This window comes from Fonsecaea pedrosoi (genome assembly GCF_000835455.1).
Source record: "Fonsecaea pedrosoi CBS 271.37 unplaced genomic scaffold supercont1.7, whole genome shotgun sequence".
NCBI classification, from domain to species: domain Eukaryota; kingdom Fungi; phylum Ascomycota; class Eurotiomycetes; order Chaetothyriales; family Herpotrichiellaceae; genus Fonsecaea; species Fonsecaea pedrosoi.
The window spans coordinates 534,995-551,829 of record NW_013550609.1 but is presented as its reverse complement, the minus strand read 5'-3'; the positions used below and the strand labels follow the sequence as shown (position 1 = coordinate 551,829).

Below are 16,835 nucleotides of genomic sequence, written 5' to 3'. Positions count from 1 at the left end.
CATTGAAAAATTTACTCGAGCCTACCCCAGTCGAGATTCTTTGCTCAAAAGTCGTATCTCGCGAAGAACGCAGTGAAGGCTTTCAAATTGCGCTGGAAGTGTTTTATAGATGACGGGATCATCCTTAGACGGCTTCTGAAGTTGCCTTGCCTATTGTGCGAGTACTGAGGAAAACCTGATAAGTGAGCCTGCACGAATCTTCCACCGGGATATCAGCAAGATAAAACATTGCAGGGATTCAATCGCAGAACTCATGGCAGAATCCATTTTATTGAACGCCCAATTGACAAGGGGAAAAAAGCCCAGTGCGCATTATTGTAACAAGTGTAGCTCCATCCCATCCTATCGTCCCGCCATAAGCGCGCTGCTTGCGAGCACTGTTCAGAAAGAGCTCTCGTTCACGCTTTCGCTTTCGCTGTTGTTCTCGCTTTCACGTGTTTCCTCCAACGTTGGGAAGACTGTGCTGTCGTAATGTTCCAAGGAAAAAGAAGGCAGGTGTCGTTCAAAAAGGGGTTGTGCGTTTATCGTGTGGCGACCACTGAAACAGCAAGTTAGCACTCGTGTAATGCATACGAAGCGAGGGGAAGAGGCATACCTGCTGGGACAATAATGACAATGAGTAGCACGATGATGCCGACGATCAAACACATGCGCATCTTCATGTCCTTCCACCACATCTGTTTTCGGACTCGGTTTGCCCCTCTGCGGAAGCCCTGTGCGGAAACGGCGAGATTGTCGGTCTTATCTTGTAGCGAGTCCAGTCGCTCGCCTCTTTGCGATACCTTGTTGATATTCTCACGCATAACACCGACGGTATCATCGATTTGCTGTGAGATGAACATGTCAGCTTTCAGCCCAACCAGAGGATGAGGATGGCGAGTCGAGATTGGATAAGATCCCATCATTTCAACAATGAATCTATGGCAGTTGACAGCGTTCGACTCGGTAGGCTTCAGCCAGCGTGCGCTGATGGAGTTCGCAACATAAGATCCATCTGCGACACTGCAGCCGGCAAGATCGACCGTCACTCAACCCCAATATCTTCTTTCGTATGCCCTGGCGTCTGGGCCATCAATCACGTACCGCTTGCAAGGCAGCTGTTCTCTGGTTGCTGGCCGGCTGTGCGCCGCCTTGTCCGCCAGCAGGTATATAGGGATCGTAAGGCGCTTCTGAAGCCATTTTGATAGTGCTGGTCTCGGAGAGGGATGAGGTAGGATTGAGAAAGGGACGAAGTCGGTAATAGGGGGTTTCAGGGGTGCCTAGATGGTGACAACAGTCGACAGATCGGAGTGAGGTGCGTAGAGAAACAAGTGCTTGGATGAGGTTGAGAGTCTTGGGATGCTGATGGGGATGAAAGATAGATTGAGACGGAGGTTGGAAGTGCAAAGCTGACGAGGGCTGGTAAATCTGGCGCTTGGACCTGCGACAAGCGCACCACCGATGCTGGGAAGAGGCCGGGCCCCGACCAGGGATTCTGGATTTCTGAGACGAGCAGCAGCGCCACCAACTTGTTTCAGTTCACCAGCGCAAGCACGTGATGGATAACGGCGCAGTCAAATACTTGTAGTCACCCAACTCCAGGAGAACTAAATATCGAAATACAAGGACTCACTGCCCAGTACCTACTCAAGTCACGTACAAGTACTAAATATTCCCAAGAACACGGGTTCGGAGGATGTGGCAATTTACTAGTTACCACCCACCACCACCTTCAGATTCCGGCTGACGGATGATGGCTTGTCTTCGGCCCTCCAAGTAAAAAGAGGCTGTGCTCTAGGCGACCTTACATCAGAACCACTTGTTCATTACTAGTCTTAGTATTCGCAACTTTGTGCACTTAGACCGCCAGGCTGCACGATTTGCGCACTGATCGCTGCCTCGGTTTGCCGAACAATCGTGCATTAATGGCGCACTCACCCCATGTTGACTTGGATCTCCTCGTATCATGGCACATATGCTTCTCTGATTCGAATTGATTGCACTTAGCGACAACCTAAATGGCTCAGACGACGTTGTTTGTGGCCAGCTTTCAGTGTAGCCTAGACTCATCAACTCCCGTGTTTTCGTACGAGTACAACATGGATCCACGGCCTTGAATCCTGCTTGTCACTGCTGGGGGATGCGCGTGGCGCCCCCTGCAAACCCCTAAATCGAAAAGTGGTGGTTGAGCTCACTCGCCAATCAGAGCCCGCCAAGTACAAAGAAATGGTAATGCATCATGAACCTCGACCGCGACGCCCGCACCTTCAACCTCATCTATTTCAGGTGCAGACCATTGCAGACCGTGGTTTCGTTGATTTTGTGTCTGCTTACCGTCCTGTTCCAATCACCATCCAATGATTTCTCGGCGAATGTGTTGTAATTGAGCTAGGACCAAGGCGTCCACAGTTTCCCTCAACCACAATGGCTTCACGAGGATGGATGTACACTAAAATGGCTGGAGTGTGAGTCCAACTTTTTCCTCCGACTGATTTTATGCTGACATCTCTGCGCTACCCTAGCTTGGTGCTCTGCTGCGCTGGAGGTCCAGCATTGATGTACTAGTAAGACTTGACCTCACCCGCCGACTTCCTCGTTGTCTCCCAGCTATTGCCTCGCTCAGATGGTGTCTGTGCTTGAGATGCCACGGTATCTGACATGCGTGCCTCAGCGTAACACCCGCGGAGGGCGAAGTCTTCAAACGCTTCAACCCCGATCTCCAAAAGCGCAATCTCGAACTGCGAGAACAACGGCTCAAAAACAACGAAGAGTTCGTCTCCAAATTAATCGAATATTCCAAATCAGATAAACCGGTATGGATTGTCGCCGCGGAAGCTGAGAAGAAGGAAAAGGCCGACAGGATAAGAAAAGAAGCAGAAGAGGGAACGGATAGAGGGAGTATTCGGGAGCAGATGAGACGAGCACAAGCGGAAGGGAAGTAAAATTCTGTCCATTGCATCTGGGAGGCGATCTTGGACCAAGCCATCTGTACAAAATTCTGCAAACAATACGTTGAAAGTACCCCCAGTTACCCGCGCTCGCATGAGATTTGCGCAGATTTGGATGGATCGATGCTGTTCCCTGAACGCCCAATGCCGAATGCTGGAGCACCAACTCCTCCCTGAGCGTCGGCAAAATCTTTCTCATGAGAGGGAATGCCAGCTTCCCTAAGACGCCTCTTCAGCTCGGGGTTGCAAACATTCTCCAGTATGCCCCAAGCATCTAACCATCCTTGCTAGACACAAACAAATCCACAGCCGCCAATCGCAGGCAGCGCAACGCCGTGGTGATGCAGTTCGCCAAATCATAGCGTATGTCCTCCGCTGTCTAGCTTTCGCAAGCAATGCTGGTCGTGTCGAACACAACAATCTGAGGTCTAAAGAACAATCCACCAGGCGCCTCCCACAATGAAGAAAATCAACATAACAGTCAAGATCGCGGCGCCAGCCTTATCCGCTGTGGTAACCTTCTCTTGGTTCAGATCCTCTGGACCAATGGGGCTTGTGGTGCCAGCATTGGGATCTCCCTTACTGGTTCCACCGGAGTCTTGAGTGACGGGACCAGCAACCTGGGTGACCAGATTGGATTGAATGACTTCCAGGGCTGACATTTGTTCACCAACCCCAGTACTGCCATCGAATTGGCCCACCCACCATTTCATTCCACATGAAGTGCCATTGATGCCTCCTGTGCAGGTTGAAGCTGCAGCTGCAGCCGTTGTTTCCAAGATCGGTTTCAGGAGAGGATACGTGAAGGGTGCTCTGACCATGGTTGCTGCCATCCATCGAGCCAGGTAAGCCTTGAACGAGCGCTGATCGATATTACAGGTATCGGACCCGTCGGGATTGACGCCTTCACATGCAACTTCCTTCAGAATATTGTCGTGCAGGAAGACGTTTAGCCTTCCGATGATCCCATTTATCCTTTCCTCCCAAACCGGACTGCCTCCTGTCTGTGTTGAAAAAGGTCAGTAAGACAGGTCGAATGACCGTGGAAGGTCGACTTACGAAGTTGTACATGTTGGCTGCCCCAACCAGAAACGTGCCGGCGTTGTATGTCCATTGGATGTGATCGAGTTGGGTGCAGTTGAGAGTATCATCACTCCCATCGAAAAAGTTGTACTCCGCGTCTCGCAACCCAACTGCTGAAACCCAGTCCCACATGCGATCTGCCCAATCGGCATACGTTTGGTTTCCGGTGTAGACCGCAAGGCGAGCACCCATGTTGAAAAAGCATCCGTTGGAGATGGTGTTCTTATAATTGTACCCGCCATTGAACGAAAAAATCTGCCACTTCAGTCCACCTCCACACGAGCTCGTATCCCATCGCGCTGCCTGCGTGTTGAAAACGGCCTGAGCAAGAGCCAGCCATTGTGGCTGGTCTTCTGGAGGATTGGGAAAGACGTTCTCTGCCGCAGAGAGAGCGGCCATTCCCCAGAAGGCTTGGTCGTCGTTCCCTTCAGTCTTGGTCTGGTTGGGTGGCATGAAATCTTTATCAGGGCCAACTTGATGGAGCATGGCTTGGGTGGTGATCTCATTGAATGAGTCGTCTCCGGTGAAGTACCAGTAGTCAATGAGTGCTCCAAACATTGCGCCAGCTTCCCACCAGTAGTATGGAGCAGGAAGATTTCCAGGGACATCTCCAGGTCGGTAGCCTGTGTAATACGACACCATTTCATTCGCAACAATTTTCGCGGCGGCTTTGACTGAGTCGGTACTGGAGATGTCAAGCTCTATCGCAAGGGCACTTTGCGCCGCTAGTATCGCTGATAACGCCACATGCAGGTGTTGTCTTCTTCGAAAGGGTTTCATTGTGATGGGAGAGATGCTGTGAGACGCGAGGAAATTTGCGCAGGCGGTGAAATTGAGGGAGGAACGGCTCTCTTGCGCCTTATCGCCAAAGAATCACCAGGAAAACTATTTGTTCTTCTATACGAGAAGTGATTGATGCCGCTTTGTTGGATTGGTTCGGTTGGTTGAACGTGGGGGCGATCTTGATCCTTGCCGCAGATCCCAGATCCGCAGATGACGAGGCGGGCAGCCGTTAAAAGGTGGAGCAGAATAGCGAGTGACAGGTTGGTTTGGTGAGCAAGGGAGAGTAGGAGAGCGAATCTATTGTACAGAACAATTTTGGTCAGTTTGTCAGGTACCGGAGAAAGAACTTGCAGGACAGAGGAGATGCACGAAGGATAACATAGTCACCAGGGTGGAGTGGATTTTCTTTGATTCCTGTGTCCGGTTGTTCCTTGTCTTGTCTTGCATCTCGGGAATGCACGTTGCGTGACTTACGACGCCCCAAGGACAGCCTCCCCCCCAACGCCGCGACCATAGCCGGGACGTGGCGGAAGCTTGGGGCGGTCTCCGGGCTCCCAGGTGAGCTCATCGGTACCTTAGGTATGCAACTTGGCGGCTATGACGCCTGGGCTGGAGGGACTTGGCGGGGCCCCCTTGACAGGAATGCCTCAATCCAGCACTCCGGAATGCAGCTAGATACGCACCTTGTGCGTCTGCCGTTACCCAAAGTGCGTAAAACACCAACTCCCAGCCTCTCCAATTGTTCACATTGTCCGTCTCTCACACCATGAATAACTCACTCATTGCCGCTACCTCGCACTCGATCGCTCCATACAGCATATGCTGCAGCTGAAGCCTGCCTTTTCCAGCTATCTCTCGCTCCACCACTCCCTCGCCATCCCGCCTCTACTGCCCAGCCGCCGAGCGTCGTGCCCAGATAGCAATTATGGCTCCTTACCTCCTGGTACACGTCACCACTGTTGCTCACAAGGCCTCTTCCAGGCTATCGGCCTTGGTTGACTCGGCGAGATCCTCAGAAATCCCACTTCTTTGACGAAGCCTACATCCCCTCGTGCCTCTTGTTTCTATCCCCTTCCCCATGTTCCTTACACTCCGAAACAGCCATACGGATTCATCGTGTTTACCCCTTGATTAGAGTCTTGGATGCTCAGATCGCAGACTTTTTCGAGCCATGTCTCAATGTCCATGTAGGGGGCGTGTCACAAGCGCCAATGGGCCCAAGACATTCAAGACCGCAGAGCCCTGACGAGCGAAGCCACCAGACATTCTCCCGGCTGCTCTCCGTCTCGCAGCCAGCGCCGAACGCGAATCGGACTGTCGTACCTTACATGAAGACACCAGCAGCCTCCGGACCGAGACTTACTGTCGATTCTGTCCGGATTCTTACCTACAAGGAGGGAGGCAGTTGTGTGTTCGTTGCCAGGCTGAACTTCAAGCTGGGGGTGGATCTCCTTTCTCTGCACAGCCTTCCTTGGTGCCAAGGCCTCAACCCCGACCTCTTGATTTGATATTGTGATGTTAGCTGGGTTGTCTCTGTCTTCTTGGCCACATCTGAGAGCAGGCTGACCTACGCGCTGGACTCAGGGGCTTACATGACGTTGTGATTCCGTCCCGTCTCTGTGGAACAGCTCGGCGCAGAATCTGAAGTGCGGAGATATGACAAGAGGACGCTGACGTGCAATATCACAACAGCAGCGTCTCTGCAATCTCAAACAATCCAAAGACAAGACCAGGGAAGCAAGTCCAATTTGGAAGAGGTATACGAATAGGTTCTTGACCTTGTAATTGCGTCCCAACTGGGTGGATCAGAGCAGCAATCCAATATTTCAAACTGACCTAGCTCGTGAACATTCTGGTAAAGATTGCGTGGCCATGGCGCAGGGGGATCAGGACGGATTATTGGTGTGCAGGAGAATAGGCTAAACCAGGTGTGTGTGCTCTGTGCCAACCATCAATGCCAACGAAACGACTCTGGGACGCGCTTTGCAGCGGTCAGAAACCGATCTCTCTACTAGGGCGACATGCCTGACTGTCAGAGCGGCAACTCGGCGTGCGAGGCGCAGGAAAGGACCTGGCATCAGGGGAGGTTCCACGTCTCTTACACAAACCCAGTAAACAGAGCCAGTGCGAGGCGAGTCAGGCATTCGGGAACACGAAATCATCTTCACTCAGATCTTCATCTCAGTCCTTCACTCCAGCCTCTAAGATTGAGTGCTCTCAGCCATGGGCATCCAGGGACCGGAAGGAGATCTAAAATTCGTAACCATCGGGTCAATATCATTCCATCAAGGCAACTACCCATTGAACTTTTGAAGAGGCCGAGAAGGCAAGCCACTTGTGTCCATGGATCAACAATAGCAACGACCACCTCTGCACCAACCTTCTCTCCATTGAGCTTTATCAACAGCACTCGCACAAACCGTAGTCGTCGGCCACTTCCAATTGTGATTCGAAGGTTTTCCTGTATAGTTCCCGTGGTCCCATAGCCGCCATCACTCGACTTTGCTCAACTTCCCGGCGGCAGCTCGTAGGTTTTGTCTCCTCCACGACTGGCGTTTGACATCAGTCATCGACCACAAATCCCCTTTCCTCACTTTTGCTCGGCCTTCAGCAGCTTCAAGATCTCGCTGTCCTTATCCCCAATGACGGCCTTCCCGGCACTCCAATCCACGACGACAGGGCGCGTGAACAGGCTCCCATCCTGCTTGACCTTCCTCAGGGCATCACTCTCGCTGGCGGCGCCCTTGACCAGGTCCGCGGCGCGACCTGAGCCGACATACTCGAAGATGCTCTTCAGCTGGTCCGGTGTAGGCGGCTGCTCGGTGATTTCCAGCTCGAACGGGTCTCGGGTCACGGTTTTGTTCTGGTGCGAGTGGTCCGAGGCCTGGTCTTCGGTCGCGGTCTGGGCGGCTTGCGCGGAGGCCTGTTTCAGGAGTGTCTGCGCCCGCACGCTCGCTGGGAGGGAGGGCTTGTGGAACAGGGTAATCACATCGAGGGTTTTGGCCTGGTGGTTCGAGACGATAGAAATGGTTAGATTAGCTCGAATCTTCTATTTACCTCTCTTTCCCTGATGCGTTGACAATCTAAGAGTGTTCCCGGGGGGGGGGGGGCGGGGTTGCTTTGATCAGAGGGGAGGGAAAGAACTGTGTGTATATAGGTGCAGTAGTAATTGTCACCGGACTCTGAACATACCATGCGAAACATGTTGGATACGAAGGCTTTCATGGGCTTGGGCTGCCACATGCGATATCGTGCGAGCTGATTCTGGAGCTCAGGAATGAGCGGGGAGAAAGCTATGTAGGGCTGGTATGGAGTGCTTATTGAATGGAAGTAAGTGAAGAAGAAGGACGAAACCCTTGTTTTGAGGAGTGGTTCGAAGCTTGCTTGCTCACTCTCTACTCGGCTGCAATCGGTGGACACTGGGATAACGATCAAACACGATTCGGAAGGTTGCGGTCCTCAGGTTCGCGCGAGACAAAGAAATGGACTGCGGAGAGTAGAATTGCTACGTCATTACCTCCTGTGCAACACGTGATGGGCTGTCGACTGTATCCGAATTGGGACAAGCACAGACAACGCGAGGAGTACCTAAGTACTACTTGTAAACGATCCTCCTGAGCTTTCTCCAAATCTGACCCTCAGCCTTTCCTTTCTGGGTTTCATTTAACCTCCCTTTGGCTGCTACTAGAAGCTCCCTTGTGCGTGCAGAGGATCACGACCCTGGTGCAGAATCTCTTGAAGCGAAGTACCCTCAACGATTCTGTACCCCGGGCATCATCCAGTGCAACACAGAATCCCTCGTACACTTGATGCGATGTAGAACCGCAGACGTTGTTTCTGGCAACCTGCAGAAGTCGAGAGTTCCTCTTATAGTCTAGGATCAGGAACAGATACTCGGGGATTACGTCCATAGCGTTATGCAGCTTCGGCGAAGGACAACTCCACCCACATGGAACTCGTGGGTTTGGTGCTCGTGGTCGGCAAATCCAAGGAAGGACGAAAGACACAATAGATGGGCATAAGAGCAGTCAAGGACGTGGTCGGGGCAAAGCTCACACCATCCGGCACTGATATTATTGCTGGCGACTTGGTTAGAGCTATGTACTCTGTCGAATTCCTAGTGCCAAACGCGGTAGTGTGTGGCGACCAAGCGGCTCCAGGCGAGGTATACCGAGTAGAAAAATTGATGCCGAGACTCACGGCAACGCCCACCTGCCCCGCCGCTTTTAAACCCACCCTGCATGACTGCGGAGGAACCTTGGTTATTACTTGCATTTTTAACATCTTTTATTTCATTTGATTACTTCTTTTGGATTTTTATCTACGACACTGGTCATCGCCAGCAGGCTGCGCTCTGCGCTAGGCGTACCATGTTTTATAGAGCGGTAGGTGATTTCTTTTTGGTTATGAAAGGTTCTGCATCTGGCAGACACTGATCTCCTTCATACAGGTCGTCGTTGCCGACCCTTTGGCTCGGTCGCTCATTCGCGCGAGCCCGTGTCGAAGCCTTAAGCGTCCCCGATACAACCAGCCCGCGTGTCGCTATTCCTCAACAGCTGCTTCCACCTTACATACGAACTTCCAAGAGCCACCGCTGCCCAACATCGCGCCCGAAAAGAATGTGACATCCCCACAAACGCTGACGGAGAAGATCCTTCAACGCTATTCGGTCGATCTTCCGAAGGGCAAGGTTGTCCGAAGCGGCGACTACGTTCAGATTCGACCTCACAGATGCCTCACACACGATAATACCTGGCCTGTGGCCATGAGATTCATGTCCACAGGTGCCACCAAGATCAAGGATCCTTCTCAGCTTGTCTTTGCGCTTGATCACGATGTGCAGAACACAAGCCCCAGTAACTTGAAGAAGTACAAGCAGATACAGGAGTTTGGCAAAAAGCATGGCGTCAACTTTTTCCCCGCAGGTCATGGGATCGGCCACCAAATTATGGCAAGTTTCTCCGCGTCGAATTTATACTGGGAACCCGTAGTTTGCTAATGGATGTATAGGTTGAAGAGCTTTTCGTTTGGCCAGGAACCCTATGCGTTGGGTCTGACAGCCACAGCAACATGTACGGAGCTCTGGCAAGCTTGGGAGTTGCCTTGGTCAGGACCGACGCCGCCGGAATATTCGCCACTGGGAAGAGTTGGTTCCAGTGTCCCCCCGTCGTGCAAGTGAATCTTCTCGGCACACTACCCCCAGGTGTTCGCGGGAAGGATGTTATCATTGCGCTTTGTGGGCTCTTCCCACTGGATGTGCTGAACCATAGCGTTGAATTTGTGGGATCGGAGGAAACCATGGCTAGTATTCCCATGGACGACCGTCTGACAATCAGCAATATGTCGACTGAGTGGTCTGCAACATCCGCAATGGTATGGCACCTTTTTTGAGTTACAGTCTGCATTTATGAGCCCGTCTAATTCGTCTTCGTATAGTTTCCGATGGACACGACACTAGAACGTTGGCTCCGATACAAGGCTACAGAGGCAGCAATGTTCCCAGATCGAACGACTCGACAACGAATTACACACGAAATGGTTGACGAACTATTTGCCAACCCTCTTCGATCTGATCCCGGAGCGCATTATGCAAAGAAACTCTACCTTGACCTCTCTACTCTGTCGCCTTACATCTCGGGACCTAACTCGGTCAAAATCTCGACCCCCCTGCATGACCTCGCTAAACAAAACATCAAGGTAGACAAGGGATACATCGTAAGCTGCACCAACTCGCGAAGCTCGGATCTGAAGGCTGCAGCCAAGGTATTTCAAGCTGCCGCCGAGTCAAATGGCGGCAAAATTCCCAAAATTGCAGACGGCGTTAAGCTATACATTGCAGCAGCTTCAGCCAGAGAGCAGGCTATTGCTGAGGATGAAGGTAGCTGGCAGACCTTGGTTGAGGCTGGAGCCACCGTGCTCCCACCCTCATGTGGCCCGTGTATCGGACTGGTAAGTAGTCGCTGCTGCCCTTGTGGAATTTTGTGTGAAATTTATGCTAAACTCCAATGATACACAGGGCACGGGTCTGCTAGAGGATGGCGAGGTGGGAGTTTCCGCATCCAACCGCAATTTTAAGGGCCGTCTCGGATCAAGACGTGAGTTCTCCTACTATTTCAATTGTGTTTGCGGCATACCAGAGGACTGACGGCGAGAAGTGGCCCATGCATACCTGAGCAGCCCCGAAGTCGTGGCCGCCAGCGTCCTGAACGGCGTTCTTTCAGGTCCTGGTGTTTACGAGGCGCCGGAGAACTATAACGGCGTACAGCACGGTTACGGTACCGGAAAACCTGCAACAATCGAAAACGAGCTCGACAATGCCCTTGAACAGCTCGAGTCTCTAATCGACAGGGTTCAGACGACTGCTCAAGTCGGCGACGATGATGCCCAAGCAGTCACGAAGATCCTCCCAGGCTTCCCAGCCAAGATAAGCGGTGAAATCCTCTTCGCTGATGCCGACAATCTTGACACCGACAACATATATGCGGGCAAATATACCTATCAAGACGATATGACGACGGAAGACATGGCAAAAGTCTGCATGGAGAATTACGACCCGGAGTTCAGGTCGATCGTAAAGCCTAACGACATCCTCGTCTCAGGGTTCAATTTTGGAACTGGCTCGTCGAGAGAGCAAGCCGCAACAGCTCTTCTGGCCAGGCACATCCCACTTGTTGTGGCAGGCAGCTTCTCTAACATTTTTGTCCGGAACGGTATCAATAATGCACTGCCGTGTCTAGAACTGCCGCGTTTGGTGGAGCGTCTTCGAACTGTCTTCCCAGAAAAGGTACCTACCAGGCGTACAGGCTGGACCCTGACATGGGATATCTCCCGGAGCACGATTGAGGTACAGGAAGGAGAAAATGGGGAACGGTGGGAGCAGAAGGTTGGAGAATTTCCCGAGAATCTTCAGGAGATTGTGGCAAAGGGGGGGTTGGTAGGATGGATCAAGGCCGAGCTTGCGAAGGCTTCCTGATAGACGGCACTTTGGAGAGACAATGAGGTTGGATTAGACTGGGTGTCCAATCTCGATAGATAGATGCGACATGCGCATGTGACCTTTGTCTATGGCAGGGAACCAAATGATAAAAGCAATTCTTGACGAAGAGACTATGAGGACTCGGTACTGGTACTTGATCCCAAGTATGGGGGGGCAAAGGCACAAGGCTGAGGGCGCAGCGCAGTTACATAGTCACATGACTTTAGGGAATTTGACGCCATTCATAAGTCAGGTGATTGCAATGCTTGAAACCAATCAGCTGCTTGTATTACGAACCAGTCGTTGCCCAAAGCGCGCACGTGAGCCGGGGTGCTTGGGTTGAGCACAGGGCGGCGTCACGCGCATCCCAGAAGCAGCATCTGGCAGACCGTCATATCACCTCCTCCTCTTGGCAGCCTTACCGATGTCTCCAGTTCTCCAGTTCCCGACTCCTCCAGCTTTCACATACGACACAACAGTAATCGTTCCCCTGAGGAATGAACGCTGACTCTGATCCCGACGAGGTGGTTTTGCCCAGATCACAAATCCGCAACCACGTGGTCCAAAAAGAGACATCACGGTAGCGTGGATTGGGAGGGCCATCCGTCATCAAATAAGCGAGGGCAAACCCAACGCCACTATTGTTTTCTTTTTTTTTCTATCTTGCTGCCACGAAGACTAGGCCTCCTGTATTGCACGTCTGTCAATTCCTGCCACTATTGACAGACTGTCCGTTTGCTTGCGGATTGGTCCTAACATGCTCAGGGAGAGAGACTCCCAAAAACAAACAACCCGCCTCCTTCTACCCAGAGGTCATCCACCAGACAAACTCCAGTCATGAATAGCACGAGCGGTGATCAGCCTCGAAAGCGACTAGGTCTACTTGACCTCCCCACCGAGGTTCGACATCAGATCTATGCGTATCTCTTCTGTCACAAACCCAACCCCATCACACTGGGCTTCCACGACTTCTACACGAAGTGGGCGACATGGCCACTCTCGGACGAGGCGAGGGAGACGCCGCACGAGCCGACCTTCCACACGGCGCTATTTCGCGTGAACAAGGCCATCTCGCGCGACGCGCTGCAGTTCGCGTATGGCGCCAACTCGTTCCGCTTCGACAAAGACATCCAGACATTTTGTCATCTCGGCTCCATTGCCCTGGCGTCGATCAAGACGCTGCGCGTCTACCGCAACGCCTGGCTCAACAGCTCGTACGCCACGTCCTTCTGGAGGACCTTGGACCGACACTGTCCGGGCCTCGAGCTCATCGTCATCGAAGCCGCATCCCACATCTTGCTGGTCGCCATCCCTTACCTCAAGGACTTCATGGCCTCCATCCCCCACGGCCAGGCCAAACCCCGCCTGGTCCTCGACCTCAACGTCTGGGATCGGCACTTCTCCTTCGACTTCCCCGACGGGGACTACCAGACCGCCTTACAGGACCTGCGAAGGACCATGGTCGAGAGTGACTGGAAGGAGTCGTTGGATCCTTACATCTACGTGATGCGCATGCCGCGGCACGTCAAGGAAATTCGCTTCGCCCTGGACCTCGGGCCCGGCGCCTTTCGCGCTCTGGACGAGGTGCTGAGCCAGTCCTCTGACCTCTGCTTTGTCCAAGCCGACCAAGCCACGTCCAACGCCGCCGGTCACGTTGCCGGCCGGGGAATCCACCGCTGCTTGATCTGGAAAGAAACCGGTGAATGATGATGATCATCAGGAGGCAGAGGGCACGCGGCAGGCAGCACGCGACGCCCCTTGTTTTCCGTTTTTGAAATCAATTCTCTCAAACATGGGTGATTTGTGGGTTTGACATGCAACAGCGGGAAGAGAGCCATGTAACATTTCAACAATAATGTCTCATCATGGAGACCCTGCAACAGGGGGAAACGTGTCTGAAGATTTCATGCCAGCTGCACATGCCGCGGAGGCAAGACGCACCGTCTACGCCAGTTGGCAGCGTGTTTGATAAAGCAAGGGCTCCAGATCCGGCACGGCACACGGCTCGCGAGAGTGGTGAGCAAAGACCTTCGTCTTCAAACGGCCACGGACGTGTGAGTGGCTTTCGACGGGAAGCGCTCCCGGGGGAACAATATGCTTTGAAAGGGCAAACGACTAATGTACTCCATAGGTACAGTGCAGAACGGGCGCGTTATAAACCGTCCGAAGAATTCAATGCTGGTGGGTGTGTGTGTGTACCTTACACTTTCTGCCAACGGGCCCCCTCCCCTCTCTCAAAGAAAAGCGCCTCGTCAGTTATTAAGGCTGCCCGTTTGCTCCGTACAGAAAACTTCCGCACGCACCCAAGGCCCTGACAATATGGCCACTCCAATCGCCAAGGCGGGAGAAAAAGAGATTTGACTGACACTCAAACGAGCGAAGGTTGTGGGTATTGGGCGTCTCTCCCAGACCCCTTCAGCGGCGACAAGGCCAGTCAGGCAGTTAGTGCTGTAAGGCTGAGATGCGGCCCAAAAGGCTGAAGCCAATTCTCTTCAAGGCTGTGGCGCTCCTCCGGGTGCTAGGAAAATCCTCGCCTCCTCATCCGGCAACTTTTCTGTGCGGGTAAGCCGGTTCGGGGAAATGGCACCAAGTCCAAAAGGAAAAAGGGGGCGCCTTTATTTCGGAAGCCCATCATATCGTCAAAAACCCTGCAAAGTTAAGGCTAGTCTCAGAAGCTGCCGAGGACTCCAGGGGGGCATAAGGTTTGTGGCAGAGACGCGACGCGACGATCGCGACTTTATATCCGATGTCTCGACCTCTTACCGTGAAGAAGAGGTATCAGGCTGTCCTAGCCACAGATTTCAGTAAACACTGAGCGTCCCTTTTGGGCGGGCGGTGAAACGGAGCTAATCGAAAACGAGTACTTGTATATCTTCTCAATAGGGAATGGAACTATCGGCTCCACCCCGTGGAGGTCTGGGGTGTAAAAACCCGCGGATTGCTTCACGAGAGGCCAAGCCAGAGTTCGGAAAGGGGACCGCACAAACAAATGCCCAGCACGTCAGTGTCGGGAGCCGGACACTTTGACAATGCCATGCCCGATACTGGCAGCTTTTGCCGTGGAACCGATCCACTTTCCTCCAGTCCGCGAGAGAGTTGCTGTTCGTGATGCCACCTGCAGATTCCCGAAACATGCACCAAGTACTCGTCGTTGATGCCATTGTTTCTGAGTTCTGGCAGAGAGACGCCGAAATTACAACTCCAGTGATAGCCGCCTCAGCCCTGGAAGCCTGTGGGCGCGTCGAGGCGAAAGGGCCTGATGAATGCTTAGACTCCACTCCTAGTCCGGACAAACAGAGATCTATTGATTTTCAAGGTCCAGTCAAACACGTAAAATGAATCAAGAATCGGCAAACAGCACGCGAAGCGGTCAGCAGATCGTCAGGTCCGTGACTCCATATGCTGGTTCAGCTATGTATCGACAGGGGGCAAAGGACAGTGCTCGTATTCATGTAGGTCGGAGGATACAATTTCCGACACGGTGCTTGATGCGAGGTCTAGATTTTTGGGCCAGGTTGGGTAGGAGGCTGAAAATCTGCGATACCCAATGGGTCTGAGGTCTGTCTAACTTCGAAACGTCAGTAAGGCTGTATAGGGACGGAAAATTATATACCATAATACCAGGGAGTTTCCTTCGGAAGACTCTACGAGGGCAAACCAATGGCGCACTATCAGCCCAACGAGCCTGTTGAAAGCGGAGCAGCCCCAGAAACCCCGGCAAGCGGGTGTCAGCAAAGAGGTCGAGGACGCGATCTGCAGGGGCACCTTTTGAAAGTATTGCAAGCGGTATAGCGGTTCGCGTAGGAAGCGCCACCATTGGTTATCCCCTGGAGTTGCTGCTCACCAAGTGCCCACAGGTCCCCATCTGAAAACCCCGGGCACGTTAGTTTGCCTCGTGACAAGCCAAGCTCTCCGAAATTGCTCCTGGCCCTTAGGGGATCAGGTTTGACGTAAAGCGCTTACTTGAAGTCTGGTCTGATGGCGAATCGCATGGAGAGCTCGGCCACGCGACTGACCAAGCTGAAGCCCGAGTATCGTATTGTCTATCTTCGATCCACGAATGTGTGAAATGGGTGTGATATTCGACGAAAGCAGCCGATCAACAGGGGCCGATCTTGAGGGACCAGCCACGGAATAGTGGGTGATGATCTTACAGCCCAAGTTTGACTGTGCAAAACGGCAGGGCGCACTCTGGTCGCAGGTGGCACCAAAGTTCCATTTGAAGGTTTGAGGAGCCCAGTTTGCATCATTCGCATAAAATGTGTCAAAAGCATGGCAGCCCCAAGCCGCTGGACAGATCGATCTGCTGAAGAAGCAAAAGTGCAGGTTGGCGCCGTCTAGTTCCACGGTGGCTGTTTCTGCAGCACAATTCTGGCTGGCTGAACTTCCAGGAAAAGAGCAAGATGGACTGGCGGCGAGTGGAGTATAACTGGATTGGATCCAGGATCCATGTGAAGGACAAGCACAGACCCTGCAAGCGTGCTCGGCGGTCCGCTTGTCAGTGAACGACCGCTTTTAGGGGAATCGCAAAAATGAGGTGGCAGCCACATGGCACTGGAAATTGCTTGATCCGCTGCCAGACTTCAGGTCGCTTGAAAGGGAACCGCCGAATAGGAGACCGCACCAATGCATGCGCCGAGGACTAGTCCAGAGCTAAAGATCGTGTTACTGTTCGTTAGTCGGCCAAGAGCAACTGTGGTGGTGGGGTTAAGCGGTCACTGATGAAGCTTTAACCGCAAACGTCTCTTGCGCATATACAAGTCCTACCTGCGGAGTTTGCCTCAGGCTCTATTCTTGTGCTCCGGAGAGCTAGAGACGATTTGCAACTCATCTGCGGGACAACCCCAAGGGAGGTCTGCGCCGCATATCACATCCATATCCAGACAGTGATTGTGTAGCGTGAGCTGATTCGATGTGGCCCCAGCAGGGTGATGTCTAGCACAAGCTGTGGTGGTGGGGGTGCAGCAGCCAGTCGCACTCTCGGATGAGAACAAGGGAAGTGACAGAAAGGCCATTCTTTGGGGTGTTCCCATATCGGAAAAGATCCGGGCATGCTGTTGGTTGAA

General features: G+C 52.8%; 6 protein-coding genes across 6 annotated transcripts; 3 read left to right on the top strand and 3 right to left on the bottom strand.

Annotated features, from left to right (window-relative positions):
- Nucleotides 1-551: 551 nt before the first annotated feature.
- On the bottom strand, nucleotides 552-842 carry Z517_10268 (uncharacterized protein; the record flags this gene model as incomplete). Its single annotated transcript, XM_013423880.1, has 1 exon — nucleotides 552-842. The coding sequence occupies one exon, from the start codon at nucleotides 840-842 to the stop codon at nucleotides 552-554; it is 291 nt and encodes a 96-aa protein (XP_013279334.1).
- Nucleotides 843-2,403: 1,561 nt separating this feature from the next.
- On the top strand, nucleotides 2,404-2,921 carry Z517_10267 (uncharacterized protein; the record flags this gene model as incomplete). The annotated part of the gene is made up of 3 exons (XM_013423879.1): nucleotides 2,404-2,444; nucleotides 2,502-2,543; nucleotides 2,651-2,921. 3 exons carry the CDS (start codon nucleotides 2,404-2,406, stop codon nucleotides 2,919-2,921), a joined length of 354 nt encoding a protein of 117 aa, XP_013279333.1.
- Nucleotides 2,922-3,355: 434 nt separating this feature from the next.
- Z517_10266 (uncharacterized protein) lies at nucleotides 3,356-4,790 on the bottom strand (the record flags this gene model as incomplete). Its single annotated transcript, XM_013423878.1, has 2 exons — nucleotides 3,356-3,931; nucleotides 3,987-4,790. 2 exons carry the CDS (start codon nucleotides 4,788-4,790, stop codon nucleotides 3,356-3,358), a joined length of 1,380 nt encoding a protein of 459 aa, XP_013279332.1.
- Nucleotides 4,791-7,383: 2,593 nt separating this feature from the next.
- Z517_10265 (uncharacterized protein) lies at nucleotides 7,384-7,997 on the bottom strand (the record flags this gene model as incomplete). The annotated part of the gene is made up of 2 exons (XM_013423877.1): nucleotides 7,384-7,797; nucleotides 7,986-7,997. 2 exons carry the CDS (start codon nucleotides 7,995-7,997, stop codon nucleotides 7,384-7,386), a joined length of 426 nt encoding a protein of 141 aa, XP_013279331.1.
- Nucleotides 7,998-9,163: 1,166 nt separating this feature from the next.
- Z517_10264 (homoaconitase) lies at nucleotides 9,164-11,766 on the top strand (the record flags this gene model as incomplete). The annotated part of the gene is made up of 6 exons (XM_013423876.1): nucleotides 9,164-9,178; nucleotides 9,244-9,780; nucleotides 9,804-10,166; nucleotides 10,230-10,742; nucleotides 10,810-10,888; nucleotides 10,949-11,766. 6 exons carry the CDS (start codon nucleotides 9,164-9,166, stop codon nucleotides 11,764-11,766), a joined length of 2,325 nt encoding a protein of 774 aa, XP_013279330.1.
- An 840-nt stretch (nucleotides 11,767-12,606) lies between these two features.
- Nucleotides 12,607-13,476, top strand: Z517_10263 (uncharacterized protein; the record flags this gene model as incomplete). Its single annotated transcript, XM_013423875.1, has 1 exon — nucleotides 12,607-13,476. One exon carries the CDS (start codon nucleotides 12,607-12,609, stop codon nucleotides 13,474-13,476), a length of 870 nt encoding a protein of 289 aa, XP_013279329.1.
- Nucleotides 13,477-16,835: the final 3,359 nt, after the last annotated feature.